General features: G+C 30.1%; 2 protein-coding genes across 2 annotated transcripts; one reads left to right on the forward strand and one right to left on the reverse strand.

Annotated features, from left to right (window-relative positions):
* Positions 1 to 5: 5 nt before the first annotated feature.
* On the forward strand, positions 6 to 13,399 carry LOC143067363 (sugar phosphate exchanger 3-like). Its single transcript, XM_076240561.1, has 16 exons — positions 6 to 219; positions 1,868 to 1,982; positions 2,787 to 2,879; positions 3,142 to 3,173; positions 3,743 to 3,794; positions 4,552 to 4,697; positions 5,384 to 5,480; positions 5,715 to 5,799; positions 6,357 to 6,428; positions 7,432 to 7,577; positions 7,972 to 8,113; positions 8,719 to 8,820; positions 9,167 to 9,271; positions 9,967 to 10,061; positions 10,319 to 10,384; positions 11,439 to 13,399. Exons 1-16 carry the CDS (start codon positions 155 to 157, stop codon positions 11,577 to 11,579), a joined length of 1,554 nt encoding a protein of 517 aa, XP_076096676.1. The 5' UTR covers positions 6 to 154; the 3' UTR covers positions 11,580 to 13,399.
* A 3,837-nt stretch (positions 13,400 to 17,236) lies between these two features.
* LOC143067368 (transmembrane protein 115-like) lies at positions 17,237 to 20,609 on the reverse strand. The gene is made up of 3 exons (XM_076240576.1): positions 19,881 to 20,609; positions 18,252 to 18,425; positions 17,237 to 17,562 (listed from the first exon to the last, which is right to left on the reverse strand). Exons 1-3 carry the CDS (start codon positions 20,579 to 20,581, stop codon positions 17,388 to 17,390), a joined length of 1,050 nt encoding a protein of 349 aa, XP_076096691.1. The 5' UTR covers positions 20,582 to 20,609; the 3' UTR covers positions 17,237 to 17,387.
* Positions 20,610 to 21,643: the final 1,034 nt, after the last annotated feature.

The following is a 21,643-nucleotide window of genomic DNA, read 5'->3' on the forward strand; positions in this document are numbered from 1 at the left end:
TGGGATCTGATTTGACATTGACTACATTTTGTCCCATGATCGCAGAGATGTGTCAAGTGTAACATTTACTGTTTACAGTTTAAAAAGTGTAAATGTGATCATAATGTATTGAACATTGATTATTGAAATGATTACAAATTGAGAAAAACTCAAGATGAAGAGTGAAACCTCTCAATTTACATCACACCATGTGGTTGTTTTCTTACTAACATTTTTTAGGTAACATTTATTTATTTATATGTCAGATCTTATGTACAACCTGTTAATGGTGCTAATTAATATGAGGCAGGCATAACCTGTGAATGGGGACGAAGTCTGTATGTATTATTTTTTTAATTCAATCACGTTGATAAAAGAAACCGCAATACCGTATGTAACGTTCCCGATTTTGATTCTGTTGTTAGGGAATTAGCTGTGACGTTCTTTAAGTTATGACGTCATATTCGATGTAAACAAAAGAAACGCTTTCATCAGGTAACGTTTTTTCATATCAAACAATTATTAAAAATGAATTTGTATTGAGATCCAATCTTATATTTTACTAGACTGATAAATATAAATTTTTTCAAAGTCTCATGCAAACAAGACAGATATCTGCGCAAAAGCGGAGAAAACCGGAACAGGAAGTAGATCTGAAAAAAAAAGTTAAGGATTTTGAGTTCATTAGTAGAATGAAAAATTCGGGAAATTTTCCCGATTTTTTTTTTTTTTTTTTTTTTTTTTTATTGATTTTTCTACTGTAATTGGGGACTTCGTACCCATATTAACATAACCCAGGAATTTTGCTGCGACTTGATTACATCTGAAAATATAACTGATAATTTCATCTGGAGACACTGTAAAAATACATGTACCAGCTTCAAGAGGGTGGTAACAGGGGTACCTACATTGTACATGACGAATAACTGTAAAATTCTTGCCAAATGATGTTAATGGTATTTTTTGGTGCATGACGATCAATGTTCTCCCCAGGATTTTTGGATAACGCTGTGGTAAGCGTGTGATTTTTGACAGTTCTCAGTTCTCAGTAACTTTGTTGTGGCACGCGGTTTGTTTGTAAATGGTTTTCTCTTGTTATGATGTCCTCATGGAAATTAACCAACTGTCGTGATCAAAGAACATTAAACACAACGGATGGAGCAATTATTGGAATTGTAAATACATGTAGCAATGTACAGTTGTTTTGAAATAGACAATTCTTGTCTAGTTGATAATATAAATTCCAGTAGGAATATATATTATGGCATTGTTTATAACAAACCTTTCCATTGAAACTACTGTTATTTAAAAGTGACAAATATTCTTTGACACCACAAGCGAAATAATCTTTAAAAATATGAAGAAAAACAGAGTCTTCAACATGTTCAAGGTTTAGTCACAATACTAAACACTGGTGCTGAAATAACTACCTTTGGAACCTCATTAACGAGGTCCCAATTTGACTTCAAAATTTTGTGGGTGTTCAATTACTTTTTAAAATATATTGATAGTTCTTGCTTTTCTTGAAGGAGCCTCTGTTGCTGAGTTGTCTAAAAATACATGTACATTTGTATGTAGTACAAAATGCATGATGAGAGTTTTTGCAATATTTCCAATTATACACTGTATACTATGTTCATTGTTTGGCTTGCCCATTTAATATCTGAATATGTGTATAGTGATTTTTTGTCATGAATTAATATATCATATCTTTTCAAATGATCTTTTAATTTGTCAAATCTGTATGTCTGATTGACAAGCAGTCACATAAGAAAATTACAAATATAAACTACAAAACTCAATACCAGTCCTTCTTAATAACTGTTTGTTTACTAAATCACATTAATTATTAACTTAAATAACAATTTAAACATTTATCTTTTGTTAGTTATGCCTTTTTCCATGCAACAAGAAAGACCTTCAGCAATGTCAAAACTACTATTTCGGCAGAATGGACACCTTCCTTTCATAACTCTACTGTTAACAAGACACAACCAGACAAGGTAATATATGTGTAAAACATTTAACAGATAACCCAGAGATTTCAAATGCATCTATAGTGGTAAGAATAATATAGGGTTGCACATTTCTTTAAAACATGTGTCTTTAATTCTTGTCAAAATTTTTATTGGAATTGGTCTGTTCAATTTGAATTTTATAGAAATGTAAAGTTTGACTTTATCCACAAACTTTGATCATATTCATAAACTGATTAAAACAATGCTACTGCATTTCCAATAGATCCATATAGCAAGATAGATGAAGTTGATGGAATGCCTTTATGTAACCAATTTAATCAAGATGGCAGCGATGATAACACAAATTAGCTCAGCGTAATCTTTTTAATTTATTTTAACTTTCATTTGTCATTCCTTAAAAAATTATAACCAAAATATTTATTTGAATGATTATGAGATATTATTGTAGTTTATTTTTTATTAGATAGCAAACGTCGTGGAATACATTTTATAGCATTAACCATGCGCCAAGCCAATTCAATGACATGAATATACAATTAACATGTATTAGAGGTTACAGGTTAAATAATTATAAGGATAATACACCTTTTTAAAGGAATTTTATTGGTGTATAAACTGCACCAGTCACTCACAAACATATCATAAAAGTCCTGTGGACTTGAGTTTGCTTGTGCATGACTTGGTCATGTTTTTACACCAATACATTCCTTTAGAATAAAATTCAATTGTATATTAACTGAACCTGTTACTAAAATGTAATCAGTTTAAGAATCATTGGCTGTAACCAACACAAATTTTTAATGTTTTGATACTTTTATAATTTGACAGATATGGAATTCTCACACAATGTTTGACAATCCTAAAGATGCTGAACCATTCCTTGGAATGTTAGATGGGGCCTTTCTTATATCTTATGCCGTGGTATGCCTTTACTTAAGTTAAGACTATATTATTTTTGTCAGAAACTTTGTTTTTTTTTTAAGATCAACCAATTTTCAAGGAAAGAAGTTATAACATTGACAAGCGTGATAATGATACTATACATGTATTGAAATCAACATTTTTTTTATTTTCTTAATTAGACTTTTATATCTTCATTCTTAATGTGTAAAATTTTAGTTGTTTGCTGATAAATATTTATGTCAAGTATGTTTATTTTTTTTTTTATAACTTATATTTGTAGGGACTCTATATCAGTGGAATAATTGGCGACAGGTAAGAAACTAAAGGGAGATAACTCATACTAAAGTATTGTGTATTCATTGTATTATGTTAACACCTCTAAAAATAAAACAAGTGGTAAGAAGAATCTTAAATTGGAGGAAGACACACCATATTTTGATCATTGATGTATGCAGAATTAGCCTTTGAAATGTATGAGTATGACAGTAAAGTTTCTAAGCAATAGCCAATAGTGCTGGTTTTCTATATTTTATGATTTAAGAGCTGTCTTGCCAAAGACTACCACTGAAACACAGACTCCTCATGTCTGTAAAAACAATTCATGAATGTAAAAAAGAAAAAATACAAGAAAATACATTGACACATGAAGTTTGAATATATTTACAAAAATACTCATCAAACATACAAGTTTTATGATTTTGTAAGACACATTTATTAAGTTTACAAAAGACTTGATAGTGAAGATTGAATTAAAAAAAGACAAAAAAAAGTAATAAGATGAAGGGCATTGTTGACCCATAATTCTGAGATTTTACAAATAAAGCTAGTGATTTATTCCTGTGGTAGCATTTTATGTTCAAATTGATTAATTTACATTTCAGATTGAATATGAGATTAGTTCTATCTTTTGGGATGGTTTCATCAGGATTGAGTGTAAGTTATTCATAAATGCATAGGATTTAAATGAAACAAAGATTAAATTTAAATTGTAAACAAAATTCCAAATAACTATAATTTTTTTTTACTATATGATATAATTTGAATTTATTATTCAAAATCAATTTATATGAGAATAGGGAGTCTGAGATATTGTACGGTTGCCAATTAGACAACTATTTACCAACGACAAAAAGGACAAGGATTTTAACAACTGCAGGTTATTGTACTGCTTTCAGTACAGATAAGAAAAGATTTTGTAGGCCATCATGATATCTTTGTTGTAACAGAGTTGTCTCGCATGCTGGAGTTAATTTCCTTTGGAGGAACATTTTTTAGTTAAAAAATCTAGGAAGTTATATAACAGTACACAGGTGATCACAAAGACTATTTGGATAGCTTATTCCTTAAAATTGATAGATATAAAAAAAAAAAAAAAAAATAGGACATAAAGACTATTAAAGTATAAAAGTAATAAACTCTGAAAATTTAATACTTTTAATCCTATAATTATTGTTTGCTACATAAGTGAGAAATAAATATGTAATACATGTACAAGTATAGTACTTTGACATTGCACTTACAATTTAAGGAGATCATTGGATGCACCTTCTTATGCTTAGAATGCTTTTATTACAATAAGTATGTTCATGTATTTTGTTAGTTGTAGGTATTTATATTTTGGAATGTTTTTAAATGGTTTCCTTGCTAAACTAAGCATGATAATTATGTTAACATGTTTTATTTTTCCTAGGTATTTATATTTGGGACTCTGTTTGAGTGGGTTGGTTACTACAATAAATATGTATATGTAGTAGTATGGATATTAAATGGACTTCTCCAGTCAACAGGCTGGCCTACTGTTGTAGCTGTAATGGGGAACTGGTTTGGTAGATCAAGGTAAATATTTAATGAGATTTATAATAAGACAAAGTTATAAATATAATAATAAAATTGAGAATGGAATGCTTCAAAGAGACAACAACCTGACCAAAGAGCAGAAAACAAGCAGAAGGCCACCAATGGATCTTCAACATAGCAACAAATATGCATCCTGAGACAGACTACAGCTGGCCGCTAAAAAATATGTACTAGTTCAGTGAAAATGGACATCATACTAAACTCCAAGACCAGAACCTTGTTTTTACACACATATTAAAGTTGTGCACCTGCTATTACAAAAAGACTGAACAATTTGGTGGCAGCAATATCTATAGTTTTCAACCAAGATCATGTTTATAGTAAAGTTTGTACACATATTGAAGTTAAACATCTTCCATTGTGGAGCTGTTTACAGATTTTTTTCCCTCTATATTTGTTTTGCCTGCATTGGTAGTGGAATAAAAGTAAATGGGATCCTAATCATTCATCTATTTTTTCATCAGAAAGTTTGATGCAAAGTGTTTGCAATAAACTTAGTGAAATCTGTACCAGCATGAGCAGAGTGTGTATTGTACATACCAGTACTATGCAATTCAATCAGAATATTTGCTCTAGAATCTGATGTTATGTAAACCTAAAACAAAATCTTCCATTCTGACAGGAATGAAAACTATGATGCATTTGTTAAACTTTTGTCTTTTTAGTCGAGGTTTTGTGCTAGGTTTATGGAGTGCCTGTGCATCTGTTGGGAATATCATAGGAGCACTTCTAGCTTCAGCAGTCCTAGATTATGGATATGACGTAAGTCGATGTGCTACAGTTTGTTCATTTGGTATAAATTCGTTTCTTAGAGAAATACTTTTTCCAATTTCATCACATAAACATTTTGCAATCATCTTTGTGTCAAAAAATTTTAACTTCAAGAAAATAAAATTTGACAATGAAAATATTGTTTGATAAATTAGTTTCAATGCAGATATACAATGTAGAAAAAAATATTGAAATATATGAGGGTCTTTTTGTTTTACATTTCAGTATGCTTTCTTGTTATCATCAACAGTACTGATGGCTGGAGGAGTAACCATATTCTTTGGTTTGGTCAGTACGCCTAAAGAACTAGGTATGAAATAATATATTTTGATAATTTAAGAAAATTGACATACTTTTGAGTGTCATGGTCTGAAATATTTGCATAGCGTACATAACAGATTTTTGTCAGTTCATGGGGAACCTCTTTTGGTAAAAAGTAAATGATATTTGGTTGAATTAGCATTTGCATATTATATTTCCCTTGAGTTTATTTGGTCTGTCTCCTCAGTCATGGTCTATTGACATTTTAAGATTATGCATAGTTTACATGTTAAATATTTGCCATTTTCAATTTGAAGATTTGCATTGTACCATCAACATTACATACAGTAGAGTGCTTTCTCTGTGTCAACTGTTTATTTAATTCTGAGAGCCAAAATAGTGACCTAATCATACCCTCTCTTTGACAGCAAAGAAACTTGTAGCAACACGTAAACATTATAGGTATGGGATTTGCTTATTGTTGAAGGCTGTGCAGTGACCTATAACTGTGTTTGTGTCATTTGGTCTCTTGTGAAGAGTTGTCTCATTGTCAATCATACCACATCATCTTTTTTATATTATAGTTTATTTTTTAATTTTGAAAAGGTTTACCTGTTCCTGATGAGATGATCACAAACCAAGAAGTTACCATTGATGCTAACTCTGTCAATACTTCAGGTAAGTAAACAACTGTATAGTAGTTGTTCATAAAGGCCAAGGTATTCTTAACTTTTATACACAGATGATAATTAATATATTTTACCTATTTTTGATGCTCATCCATGTAATCATTTTTGTCCAGTGGTATGAATAACTACCATTAAAGGGGCACTAGCTGTCAAATTTATGTTCACCGATTTTAATCAAATTCTCATATTTGATTTATAACAATGTAAAACATTTATCCAAACTATCAAAAGTCTAAATAAAACAATAAAAAAAGGCACAGGCATGAAAAAATGTAGCTTCGTTTCGTGTGTATTTGAATCTAGACGCTATCTAATTATTTATCGAGTTGACCTCTATAGTCATCAGATGACCATATAAGCGATGTAAACATAAATATAGATATAAATAGATTAAGTGCTGTTGAAATATTCTAGGTCTATTTAATTTCATATTACAGATTAAAAATAAATTTTTATCATTGTTTTTACCTGTATTAGAATGTTTATTTGTGGATCATATCAGTCAATCAAATGATTTACCTTTGTTTCACTTTCAATGTTGACATTCTCTTCCTTTAAATAACTTTACACATACAATTCACATGTTATCCATCTCAAGCTAAGGGGTTAAGTTAAAGTTCACATGAATACAGATTCAATGAGGTCGAATTATTCACTTGCAAGTGAATAATTCATAATCAATGTTTTTTGCTTATTTTGATAACATTGAATCTTATTGGCTACTAAAAAGGAATTATTATTTCACTATTTGTATTTCATTTCTGATTGAGCCAAAATTATTAATATATTAGGTTTTTCATATATCTCGTAGCTAGTGCCCCTTTAATATATTTTCTGAGTTAAATCTGCTTTTGCGATTTGTATAAATAGATACTCACGAATAACTTGGTTAAAAAATATTTTTATATGAGAAACCCCTTTGTTTACTATAATAACTTAATTTAACTTCAATATTTATTATGTTTATTTAAAATTGTGTATTCTATTTTTAGAAAATATAGAATCTATAGAAAGTGACAGTGATGATACTGAAAGTGGTCGTCTGCTCAGCAGATCCTCAAGTCGAGATACAGAAGTTGTTTCCAGACCTAAAGCTCTTGGTTTCATTCAAGCTTTATTATTACCTGGAGTTATATTGGTAAGTTATAAGTATTTTTCATCACACATGCATTGTACTGTGTAATCTGGTGTTTTTAAACAGTAGTTATATCTAGCTATAGAGTGGATGATAATTGAACAAAGACCTGCTGCCTGTGAAGAGCTCCTACCAATTTTCTTTCTGAATGGAATTTAAAAAAAGATTACTTCAATTGATGTTTGTAAAATAAAGTTTGGGAATGACAAACAATTAACAAATGTCAAATTTATCAAATCAAATTCTTGGGGAAAGGTTAAAGGATGAATACCTTTGGACACACTGGGACAGAGTTTAGATTAAGTCCTTAATGCAGTTCAAAAAGGGGAAAGCAACACACTATATTTGAAAAATCTATTCATGCTCATTTGAGCTAAAAATGTCTTTTTATTTTCAGTATGCCTTATCATATGCCTGTCTGAAATTTGTGAATTATTCCTTCTTCTTTTGGCTGCCATTTTATTTACATGGAGCCTTTGGTTGGAAGGAGACAGTAGCAGATGACATTTCTATATGGTATGATGTTGGTGGAATTATAGGTATGTATGAGACTTGATTGGTACAATTTTTGTCTTCCATTACATTTTTTTTCATCACAAGATATTTTCCAATAAAATAATATTTTAGTGTTTCTCGGGCATCAATAAATGGAAAGTTTGGAAAATAGAAAAACAAAAAACAAACAGCATTGTAAAAAAAAAATGTGACATAAGGTGGACAATAGCAAACATTGTCTTATGTCCCGTCTGCGCTTTTCTGGAATATACATCAAATATTTTCCTGTGGATGATGAGTAATTTTCTACTACAGCTATTATTAAAAAGCAGCAATTTAACTTATTTTAAAAAATTTATCTTTGCATGAAATTTATCAGCAGCTATGATGTCTAGTTCTTAGGTATAGTGAGCCTATTATTATGATGAAACAATAGTCATTTTGAATATTTTAGTGGGAAAAGATCTTTACGAGATGGCTCATCCTGTGTCGCCACTGACCTTGTTTCGTCAGTATTACCTCAAGTTACAGTTTCTATATTGGCATGACCTTATTAGGAGGTTATCAACAGAAATTGTTTAATACAATTTTGTGCAATTCCTTCAATATGAACAGCGGAGTTTACATCAATGTATTTTTTTCAATTCAGGTGGCACAATTGCAGGTTTCATATCTGATAGATTTAGAAAAAGATCCTTAATAGTAATACCTATGTTAGTTTTAGCAATACCAGCTTTATTTATCTATAGTCGTAAGTATAATTTTAGTTATTGTTTCAAATCTTCAAAGTTTAAATTATCTTAGTTTAGGAACTATAAATATAAAAAGAGCATACTGATCTGTAATTCTATTTCCTTGTCTCACTTACATTGTTATCTTTATTACCTTACAGCTGGCTATTATTATACCATAACCAGGAACTAATGCAGTCCTGAATTTGTGAAAATGGAAGGGTAATTGGAGATAATTGAATTAATAGCAATCGGGCAGACGAAGGCAAACACTTATCAACTTATTACTAATATTTTCATACTTTAGTTTGACTATAAGAGAATAGAGAAATCACAATTGTTTTTATATATATATTTTTTTTACAGATTCACCAAATAACAAAACAATAAATGGTGTATTAATGGCAGTAGCAGGGTTCTTTGTTGGAGGAGTAGCTAATCTCATTAGTGCAGCTATTTCTGCAGATTTAGGTAACTATATGATTATTGCTTAAATGGTGGAATTTTTGTTTTTTGTTTGTTCATTTGAATTTCAAGAGTGTGTTTAAAAATTTGTAAATAAAATTGAAACTATAACTGTACATGTTGAGCTTACACAAAGTTATTTAAAAGACATAATATGATTTGTGAATAGTTACTTCCACCCATTTTAATGTAGAGTTTAAGGGAATAAATAGTTGGTAGAAGTCATATTATCTTCACATACAAAAGATTTTAGACAGTAACTTAAGAAGACCTCCACTAAATCAGTTAAATTTTGAATAGTGATAAAATAAAAGTACTTCTAAACATAGTCAGAGAAGCTTTTGTTGTTTAACAACTCCAACCTACATTAGATAGGTGGGGTAATCTATGTCCTATTGACACATTTTGTTATATTCTTAATGCTTTAATATCCTTACCTTTATGTGCACGAACATTAAAAATATCCATGATTCTATTGATCCTGAAAGAATAACTGAAATTTTTTTTTATAATTTAATTCTGTTTTTGTGCATGTTTGTGTTGAAGACCGTACTTTGACCTATAATGGTTTACTTTTACAAATTGTGACTTGGATGGAGAGTTGCCTCATTGACACTCATATCACACCTTCTTCATGTTCTTGTATCTATATGATGTTAAATTTGTTCACCTGTTCTGCAATATTTATATCTTACACACAGGTCGCCAAGGGCCTGTACAAGGCAATACTGAAGCCTTAGCAACAGTAACAGGTATCGTTGATGGAACAGGCAGTGCTGGTGCAGCCATTGGCCAGGTAAATGTAAATGATTATTTTCATTAAAAACCTAGTTATTTTCAGTGAACTTAATATGGTTTTAAGTTACTTATTTGGGAAGAGCAGAAAAGAACTGTAATTTGTGATACAAGGACTAAAAACATCGACATATATTTGTTTTGAGAATCATTCTGAAAAAAAGAAAGAAAAAAAAAATGAGTGAAAAGCTGTTTCTCTTCTTGATTTTCCATTGTAGAATGATAATTATAACAACTTAACTTTGATTTTCATTTTAGGTACTGGTACCTGTTATTCAGCAGAAGTTTGGTTGGAAGTCAGTTTTTGTTGTATTCATGATAATGGTAAGTGTAGTATTTTCACTGTTTTCTGAACTACAACTATAATGATTTGAACAGTCTGCAATATTGTTAAAATAGGTTACCACTCCTTGTCTAAAAACTTTCATATCACATTGTTACAGCAAAGTAAAAAAAACCAAAATATGTATATTTGTAAAACCATTTTGGTAAATGGAGCTCAGTTTTGATAAACAAATGTCATAGGTCATTCATTTAGAATATATCCAGAAAAGTGTTTCAGACAGATGACAAGTGTTGTTTTCATTTGGAAAATTTGTAAAATTTATCTCGTTTTGATTAATTTAATGCAATTAAACACCATGATATCCCAGTTAACTGACTCTGAAGAACAGATATTTCACATATTAATAAGTGTTATCTATTTAGAGTAATTTCTCGCTATTTGATTGGCTAATATTGTCCAAATAAATTTCAGTACAATTTTTTATTACGTTAATAGCAATTAACTCCCTTGTACCATTTAACTAATAAAAGTATTTTTTAGTTGCTTTATAATCCTTATATTTTTTATTTTTCACAGTTTTAGATTAAATGTCTAAATATATTTGGTTGATATTGTCCTAATAATTAAATTTGAACATACAAATTTGTAATTTAACAAAATCAGGATAAATTCGTTACACAGTGTGCAATTGTCCTAATATGGAATTTATCGGGTCAATAAAATTCATAACGGGTTTGGCATCGCCTCACCTGATATGAATTTTATTGACCCAATAAATTCTCATATTAGGACAATTGCACACTGTGTAACTCATATTATCAGGATGATGTAAAAAAAAAAAGATGAATCAACACATTGCCAGAACCCACTGATCAGAATTATTAAGTGTTCCTTGCCTATTCTACTTTATTTACATTAAAATAAAATTTACTATCCTAGAATTTAAGAATTGAAAAATGTTCAAGGAGTGAGCATAAACTTATTAATGAATATGGATGGCATGAATGAATTAAAAGTTGGTAAATCACAAGTTAAATTTTTCAACATTTGAATTCTTCCAAAAATCTTATTGCATTACGTTTTCTTTTACAGATTGCGTTGACGATAGTCTGCATATTGCCTATGTTCTTCAAAGAATGTAAAGGTGCCATAGCTAATTATTCCTTCTCATGGTATAGTGGTTTAACCAAGAAAAGAACAGTCATGGTGGAAGATGAGTTTGATGAAACTTAACCTTTCTTAACAATTAAGGGGGTTGATCAAGGTTAAAACAATTCTCAAAAAGCACAGCCATATTTGTGTCAAGTATTTCATTAATACATTCCAAGCTTCTTCATAAAATAGAATTTTATATTCTATTTTACTTAGATAATGTAATTGACTTTTACACATTCAAATAGATATTCTCCCACAACCTGGTTACGCCCTCTTAAATAAACTGTCATTCCAAATAATACTGGGTGCTAGTCATTTTATTCTTACTGTTGATATTATATACATAAATGTTCCTTTGAATGTCATTGTGTATTATTGTTTGACATTTGCATAATAACTTTTTTGTGACCTCTTGTCAGTATGTACTGTGATATTGATTAGATTTGAAGTTGAGTATATATTCATTTCTGATTACATTTTATTGTAAGGTTGCTGTATGTTTTTACATTACTCTTCATACTACATTTTTACCACTTTTCATGTTCCTGCTGATCATCAAAATCATCTCCACAAGAATGTTAAATGAGATTTATGATGTGTGCATGAAATGCATCTAAAAGTAGGCAAAGTTTTTGTTTAAGTGAATGATTTGTAAAGGATGATAGAATTTAAGATTTAAGATGAATAAGAAACCATTCTTATAATTTATGTGTTGTTTTAAAACATTCTTTATAAATGATGATTTATAACACCTTAAACTATGAATGGTTTTTGTCTCAGCAATATGTCAACTATATTTACTGAATAAAAGATTGCATGGTGTTCATGTCTGTCTGGCATGGTTCATTTGAACTTTACCTCATTAAAATAACTCATTGGTCAACATTAAATTTCAGTAATTCACTGGACATTGTTAAATTTCAGTAGTTAGGTCTTTTTCTCAGATACTATAAGCTCTTACAACATTCAGTTGATACAGTAGTGTTATTGTAAGTTATACATGTCTGTCTGGCTGTGTTCTCTTGGCCTTGATGTCATATACATGGATAATTAATGTTAAGTTTATGTGATACTTGTAGTAAACCTTTTATTATAGGCTATTCACAAACATTCATTTTGGTGATAAGTAACAATGGTGTGACAATTCAGCAAAGTTCTTTAAATTCAGTGCTTCCTTTTTGAAAAAAAAACCTGTGTTGTCACAACTTAAAATAAGAGCTCCCATCTTTAAATGGTGCTAACAGATGTGAAAATATGGCATTTTGAAGTTGTATTTGAACTGTAACTTGGTCTTCCAAGTGTAGGATAGAATATCAGTAGTTTTACATAAGTAAAATAAAGTTGGCTTAGATCATGAAAACATTTCTTTTTGCTGTTTAACTATTGTACTGCCAATTAATTGTACATATATGAACAGGGATCACTACAGAGAAATTTTCAAGGGGGTTGCTAATATCTTTATCATTTTAATTGTTGTAAATATTTTGCAATACTTATGATTACATATATAAATACTATAGTCACTTAAAATTAAACTGATTAAGAATCGTTTTTAAAACTTTTCATATACAAGAAATCAAATAATTTATAATGGTGCTGAGAAAATCAAGATTTATGCTGGGTGTAGCCAAAATATCATGGGTGGAGATACACCATCCTCAGCCTGTGGTGATCCCTGACTATTAGTGATATATATGTATATTTGGTTGTATATGTTTACCAATTTATATTTTATATCAATCAATTTGTCATGGAAGTGATAGTATTGGTCTGGTTTTGTAACTGAAGTTACTTTATATAAATGTGCATACAATTTTTTTTTTGAAAAGATACTTTGTTATGATTGTTTATATTATATTTTTATTACTTTAAGGGAAATAAACATGTAATTATAATAATTTTGTTATTTTTATTGGAAGTGGATGAAATAGAATCGATATGTCTTGTTTTAAAGAAATATTTCTTCATTGGTAAAAAGTCCAAAAAGGAAAGCACAACCTGTTTGCAATTATCTACAAGTTTTTTTTAGTAAAATAATAATAATTTGGACAATACTGATTCTCATTGGTTGAAGCATTAAAAATAGACAAACACAAAGAAATACTGCGACTAAAGTAATGTTTATTTGGGTATCCGATTAGTTCATTGATGGGTGCTGAATGTACTGCATTAAGTCATTAAGTGCATTGTATTGAAGGAATTTCTATGCATATTTTGTTTCAGCTGATGTAACAGTTCTAAGAAGATTTTCAACATTTTTTCAGTGGGTTTATTCAATGGCCTATTTGACCATAGATTCATAAAAGACACCGTTCTTATATTTGGCTGTAAAGGTTTAAGTCTTTAGTTGTTGCAGATTGCCAGACATAATGATGCTTTAATATGAGTGACTGCTTAAAATAAACTGTTATCACAGAGATATGTCTCGCCTTTTTGTAATTTAGATTATGCAAATGTTGAAATCAAAATAGCAATACTTTAACATCTTACACAAGTTATGAAAATATTCAAAGTCAATGAACCATGACTGAGTTACATGGCTAAACAATCTCCATGTAAATGAGATGTGCCAATGCTTATACAACTGCATACCAAATACCATCATGACCATTGACTTATCATAAGTTGTTCCCAAATCTATACCAAATATGATTGACCTACCATTTGTGGTTCACCATAAACTAGACCTAATCACAAACTAATACATTGTTGACGCCACCGTCAACGTCGACTCCAGAAACGGCATACCTATGTCTTGCTTTTAAGGCGAGACAATGAGCTAAGTTGTTTTGCATTATGATTTATTTCAGTTATTAATAGAATAGGATAACTATATTTAGTAACTGTACTCTGTATATTGAATCATTGTAAGGGAGCTACCATTTGATTTTTATGGGGGGGCTAGGATGAAAAATTTTGTCCTGCATTTTTTTTAGCTGTAATCTCTGTCCCGACTTTTTATTTTTCTCTCTGTTCGGTCCTGCCTTTTTTTTTTTTGCAAGTGTCTCATCCTGCCTTTTTTTTTACGCAAAACTCCTGTCCTGCCTATTTTTTTCAAATTTCATCCTAGCCCCCCCATAAAAATCAAATGGTAGCTCCCTAAGGTGCACATGTTCATCTAAATGTTCAACTGACCTTCACCTCATTTCATGGTTTAGTATATGATAATCTGATATATATATTTATTTGGAATATAAATGGATTGTAAGGTATGCACAAAAGCCTGACATGGTCCATTGGTCAATATCAAATTTTGACCATTAATTTGTATGGCAATGTCTGTTTCATGGATGCTTTTACAAATTGTCAATTTTACCTAGTGCATACAGCCTACAAGTCCATCTCACAGGGTTCATCTGATTTTGACTTCATTGTCATAGTTCATTGGTCAAATATGAATCATTGCTAATGTCAAGTTAACGTGATTCTGTAGTAAGACCTTGGTCCAAAAAGACTTTGAACAAGAAATCCAATCATAAGAGAAAAGCGTGAGAAATCTAAGCATGTAAACTCTTGTTAAGATAACAGACACTTCCAAGCACAGGAGCAAAAAATAATTTGGTAGAAATCCAGGACAGTTTATGAAAGTTATTAAAATCTAAAAACCTTTTAACTCGGAGTGAATATTTCTGGAATGCTGACAACCAAATGTAGGATTGCTATGTCTCGCTTTTGCGACAAAAGTTGCAGGCTCAACAAAAATGAAGTCTTTATAAATGGAAGCATAATTTATTTCAAATATTTCAATAATAACACATGAATAAAACACATTTCTACTGACTCTTAACATGTAACCATGATAGCTGATGTCTACATAAGACATCTAAATAAATATAATCCTCTTTATAAGAGTTGGAAAAATACACATTCTATAACTACATTCTCTGAGGTATGAAACACAAATACAGATGAATTTACACAAATGTTTTATTTTTGCAATTTATACAAAGATGCAACAAAACAACATTAAAAATATCTGTATTTATCCAGCAATTAGATGACATATATTTACAACCCCACAGATATCGCTGTTATAATTATATGCTAGACATTTATTGCCTAAGCCTTGTCAACACCAAATCATCATACCTACAGTATTGAACAGTGGAAAAACAAAATATTTACTAACAAAGTTTGACAATCTTATATCATTGTTACATGAACCTATTGTTATAATTAATTGTTACTTTTAATTTGTCCTTGTTTGGTTCGTGCTGTATATAGATCTTTAGCTGATTGCATGTGTCATTTTCTAAATTTGTAATAATGAAAATGTGTGGTCTCAGTGGGAGACTAAACAAAAGTAATCACTTTCAAATGAAAATTATTACAACAAAAATGTGTTCACAAATGAGTAAATGCAACAATTTAACCCATATTAATTTCAGAGTAGAGACAACATGTGTTTATTGTTTTTTAACATAAGCTGTTTTTGTACTACATTTAAAACAAAAAGAATGTTTTCTCAAGATTTTATTTCATCTTTTTTTTTAAGCCTAGTATAAATACAATTGATATTTGAAGACACTAAACACATGTTTTCAGTATTTGATAGAATACTAGTCTCTGTTACCACTAAAACCAATATGTCGAAAATTTAAATCTCAATGCCTCAATTGTATGCATGACAAAAATTATGAAATAGTTGTTCATTTTGAAATAAAGATAATGAATACTGTGGTATCAACTATTTAAAACTTTGTTGAGAAAATTTAGTAAAAAAACCAACTCAACATTTTAATTATTTAGTAACATATAAACAAATTTTAATTCCTGTTGTTTCTGTTCAACTATTTTGTTTTAATTTCAACCAAATGTCAAATAGTAACTACTTAATAAGTGAAAAACAGAGAAACACATTCAATACATAGCTTACAAGAATCAAGTTTACATTTAAATACAAAATCCCTCATTAAAATTTACCAAAAAATCAAAACCCAATTGATGAGTAAAATAGATATACATGAATTATAACCTACATGCATTTTTTGGAAATTGCAACAAATATTCATGAAACTTTATGCAGTTACTACAGATTTATATTCTGGGCCAATGGATGACTTTAAAGTTTTAATAGACAATTACAAAAATTAGAAAAAACAAAATGATTGATGTGACCTTTACTCACAGAATGTAAATGGTAAATGAGTATGAATTATCAGATTTATAAATAGGTTTACATTGTATCTCTGTACAGATGTCATATTTATTTTTATTACAGATTGATAATTATATTTGCATAAAAATATTCACAAGTATATATCTTAAAACCATATAAAATGCAAATCATTTGTTACAATCAAAACAAATTTTGTTAACTATTTCAGGATGTAGCAATCTAGTTATACGAGATAATGTTTAGAAATATTGAGAAATTTCCATAATGACAGCACCTCACAAGTAACATTAACAAGTTAAGCCAGTTAGAACCAACACCATTCAACATAAAATAAAGCATTACAAAACAGTACAAAACTTTTCTTACGCTCTTCATGCTCTTAACTTTTTCTTGAACAGGCTATGATTTGTAAAATAATTTAGGGACCAGTGGAATGATAATTGGTTGAGCATTAATATTCTCTAAAGACTTGGAGAGAAGATCAAGTAACTTACATTAGAAAACACAGGAAAAACATCAGCCGTCATAGCATATACATTTGTAAACTTAACATGCATGAATGGAATATACAAAGCTATTGGAATTTTAGCTTTTCTTTCGATCAGTATCATTATCTTTACAATTAAAATGGTGTTATGCAATGTCTCTTCTTGTTCTTTTCATAAATATACACACCCCAATAATAAGCCCAGAAGAATCACAGTTCTGACACTTGTAAGTAATTTGGTTACTTAAGCCACGTCTTTTATAACATATATTTTTAATTCTCAACCCTCAGTACTATTTTCTTTAAAATCGGGAATAGGAAGTTTTACTTCTTCTTTTTTCTCTTCTATTTTTCCTTTGCTTTCACTTTTTTCCTCTTCATCTATTAAAGAAGGCCAGTTTGACTGACCTTCAGCCTTAACTAGCCTCTCATTCAGGGCTTTCAAAGCAACTTGTCTGTAAAATAAAGAGTGAACAATTATTTGGCATTTAATTTCTAATGCATGATAAAATAACATATAAAGTACACAATATTAACTTAATTTTATTTTTGCATTTCAGTGCATAATGTAGTAAAAATAACTAGGTTTTTGTCATACATGTATTACAAACATGACTATAAATCTTATGTCACGTTGCAAATGTGTACGGTGAATCAATCTGATTCAACACACTTACAACACCGCTATCAAAAGTTCTTGGGAAGAACTCTGTTGCAATAACTTTTTATAGGTTTTATTTCTTCTTATCACATACATGTACATGTTCATTTCAGTCACTTGTGAACTAACAATATATATCTTTCTTATTCAACTACCTGAAATCTTTAAATGTTTCCACATAGCATTTATTTCTCGTCTAGAATTGGTCCAATAGTTTTTCTTATTTTTTATGTTGAAACTGAGGTTCACTTTCTTATGTACATGACTTACAAACAATAAAATTTACAAATATATGTACATGTACATATAAAACAGAGATATTTTTTAAAAGGAAACTAAATGCTATTTGGAATTTACTGTTTTAAAATCACACTATTGTGAAAACCCTGAATTTTAAAATAATTGTGGTGCTCAAGTTATTTTGATTGAACTGAAATGAACAGATCTATTTGTATAAAATGCAAGAAACATATGCATAAATACCTCCTTCTTTCAGCATCTAGAGGGTCAGTACCAGGTAAAGTTATAGTGATAGTTGATGGAGAACTAACATCGTATTTCCTTTGGGGCTTCTTACACACTTTTATCTTCACCAAGGCAAAGAACACAGTGTTTGCCAAAATCGAGACTAAAGGTTGAAGCTGGCTTGGGAAAAAGCTGGAAAAAAAGCAATGTGTTGTTTATAGAGCTTTAGACATGACAACTATGAATGTATATATTACATGTACTTATGTATATTATTCTGTACTATATAATCTTTTGAATGGTAATTATATGACTTCATATACATTTGTACATTTTTTAAGGATCTGTAATGAACTTCATGAACTTGAAGGATGTCAAAATTACTTTAATGTTGTATCATGTTCATAAAAAAATAAAATTTTTAAAGTCTTCATTGCATATCCTGGAACTTCAATTCTACCAGTGAAGTATGATCTATGTATTTTTATCATGAAATGTATGTTTTTGCTCCTATAGTATACACAAACAGGAAATTGCCTTGATCAACATGAAAAAAAAATGTAACAATATATCCATTGTAGGAGACTGAACAAAAAATTTGGCAATCAATAATTTAACCCTCAAAACATTTTTTTATTCTACATGTACATGTTCATGCTTCCCTAATTTAGTGCACATGACATGTAGGATTCTTACTGTATGTGAAAATATCTACAAGTATGAATAAAAGTACATTGTACATGTATAAGGCAATGACAAAAAATAACCACAATCACATTTGCTTTTCCTTAATTAACAACCATAATAATATGAATATAGTTCAGAAGTGTTCAATTAAGCAATGGATATGTATACTAATTCTGCTTAAAATGGTAAGAATCATGCAAAAAAGGGTGACACATAGAATATGTAAATTTTAAAAAACTTTATGTAGATACTTTTTTTTCAGTATTCTTTAAATTCTTTACACATGAGTTGCTCTTGAAATGAAATTAAAAGCATTAATATAACAAAGTAGCTTTTATATAAATTAGACTGTTAGTTTTCCCACTTGAATGGTTTTACATTACTAATTTTTGGGGCCCTTTACAGCTTGCTGTTCATTGTGAGCAAAGGCTCCGTGTTGAAGGCCATACCTTGACCTATAATGGTTTACTTTTATAAATTGTTATTTGGATGGAGAGTTGTCTCATTGGCATTCATACCACATCTTCCTATATCTATCATCATACATATATTTCTCTTTTTCAGCTTCAACCATCATACATTACATTTGTAGTTATACATGAGTGTGGTATTGCCCTTTACCGTCAGGCGTCAAACGGTCAATTTTGGCTAGCGTTAACGTTAAATTGGTTAAAACTTTACCGTGATTCCTTAAAATATCCTTATCGTGATTCGTCAGATGTCTCAAATAATTATTTTTACCGTTATTTTTGGAAATAAAATAGAGTGATTCATCAAATTCAGCTGATTTTTTTATCGTCTCAAAGAAAGTGTACGTTTTATTGTCATGCACTTAAAATTACCGTTAACATCATTTGGCAAGAATTTTTACTGTTATACATTTTATAAGTCATGAAGGTACCCCCATTACCACCCTCATACATGTAAAAGCTCGCAAACAAGTCAGATGTTCATGTGTACCTTGAAAATCCAAAATTATCTGCCATGTCACCACGATTTCCATTGCTGTGCTTTTGGTAAAACCTTAGGTATATCCAACTAACTAAAATTCCAAATCCAAACATAAATGGATATGGTCCTTCTAACAAACCAATAAGCCTCAATGTAATGCTTACAAAGAGCAATAACAATGGAATATGAGTGTTTCGAAGTTTTCCAAATGGTGATGTTGCTAATACATGATCAGGCATAGCTTGTTTAACTGCCACTGAAAATCCAGCAATATAGCCTGCAAGTCCATAGATGTATGTTTCAAATAAATATTCTTCATTTTTTGTTACTAAATAAAATGCAATATAAACAAACGCAGTTCCTATGGCAACTCCTGTATTAATTATGACAAAGAATATTAACATATCTAAAGCACCCCATAATGGTTCCAAGAGTTTACCACATAAGACTAAAACTGAAACATCAATGAGAACATCCCATACGTGCATTTCGATAAATGGATGAGTAATGAAAGTCCAAAATCGAAAATTTGGTGGCATTACATAGCCAGGTGTTACGGCTAGGTAAGGTATAGCTGAAGAGGCAAATGACAAAAAGTATCCCAGTGTCACAGCAACAGTTACACCCTTGACAACCACACTGCTGTTTCCTATAGTCATTGTAACTTGTTCTTTTAGGAAAGGCAAATTCTTCTTGATAGTATCCGCCATGTTGACGGAAGTTGTTACATGTCAACTACGTGCGTTCGAAGTAGTTACTTGAATATTCACAAGCAGATTATTGGTGTTCTCTTCGACGTCCGCTTTAATATGTACGCACAGGATACATTATTTGAATATATATTCCCCCCCCCCATTTTTTTGTACCTCAGTCCTGCAACTTTTATACTAAGTATATAAGTATAATAGTCACAGTTTGCATTGAATATACAATTTATAATGTAAGGGACGACATCAAAAGTTCAATGTAGGATAAAAAACTTAATTCACATAGTTTTTTCACTGACACCCCAACCCCTCTTAACTTGATTTGGGAAAAATTTATTTACCTATAGGGATATATGTAATAATCGATTTTAGATATACAAAACTTGTAGAATTTTAACCCCCACCCCAAACTATTTAATTTAAGTTTTTTATCCTACATCGATCTCTTGATGTCGTCCCTAACATTACTCTTCTACGATAATTAACCTGTTTGGTAACCTATGACATGAAATCAAACAGATCTTGAAAATCCAATTGCACGATGTCGCAATCTATTTATATCTATGTTCATGCTTATAGGATAGCTGATAGTCGGGTTATGTCGTCAGTCTTCTGAGGTCATCTAGATATTGAATTCATTATTAGATGGCATCTAGACTAAAGTAGTGACAAAATAATATATTTTATCAAGTTCCTGTATTTTTAACTGTTTATTTCAGACTTTTAGATTGTAATTTGGATATACGTTTTAGTATGTATAGTATGATGATTCCAATAGTTTGCGTTTGCTTATTTCCTTTGAGGGCTTGGAATCAATGTGTTTAGTTGTACACTTGATATTGTCATAAAGAAAAAAATTTATTGTCGCTTCTTTACCTGGTATGCTATATTTGATACTATTATACCAAGGATTTGTGCAAATACTAATACTGAACAAATCCTTGATTATAATGACATTAACTTGGGTTTCAAATTTGACCAACTTGAACCTTGTCACTAATGGAACCTAGGACTAGTTTTATATATATGACTCGTCCTAGCCAGAGACATATAACATCCTAGCAT

This window comes from Mytilus galloprovincialis, chromosome 1, assembly GCF_965363235.1.
Source record: "Mytilus galloprovincialis chromosome 1, xbMytGall1.hap1.1, whole genome shotgun sequence".
Classification (NCBI taxonomy): Eukaryota; Metazoa; Mollusca; class Bivalvia; order Mytilida; family Mytilidae; genus Mytilus; species Mytilus galloprovincialis.

Bases quoted from the DNA above. Each gene is read 5' to 3' on its own strand.
- LOC143067363 (XM_076240561.1), top strand. From the start codon at position 155: ATGAAGAGTGAAACCTCTCAATTTACATCACACCATGTGGTTGTTTTC. The intron at 4,698-5,383 runs GTAAATATTTAA...TTGTCTTTTTAG, and splicing joins AACTGGTTTGGTAGATCAAG to TCGAGGTTTTGTGCTAGGTT. The intron at 9,272-9,966 runs GTAACTATATGA...TCTTACACACAG, and splicing joins AGCTATTTCTGCAGATTTAG to GTCGCCAAGGGCCTGTACAA.
- LOC143067368 (XM_076240576.1), bottom strand. From the start codon at position 20,581: ATGGCGGATACTATCAAGAAGAATTTGCCTTTCCTAAAAGAACAAGTT. The intron at 18,426-19,880 runs GTACACATGAAC...CTTTTTTTCCAG, and splicing joins GATAATTTTGGATTTTCAAG to CTTTTTCCCAAGCCAGCTTC. The intron at 17,563-18,251 runs GTATTTATGCAT...TTTATTTTACAG, and splicing joins CTAGATGCTGAAAGAAGGAG to ACAAGTTGCTTTGAAAGCCC.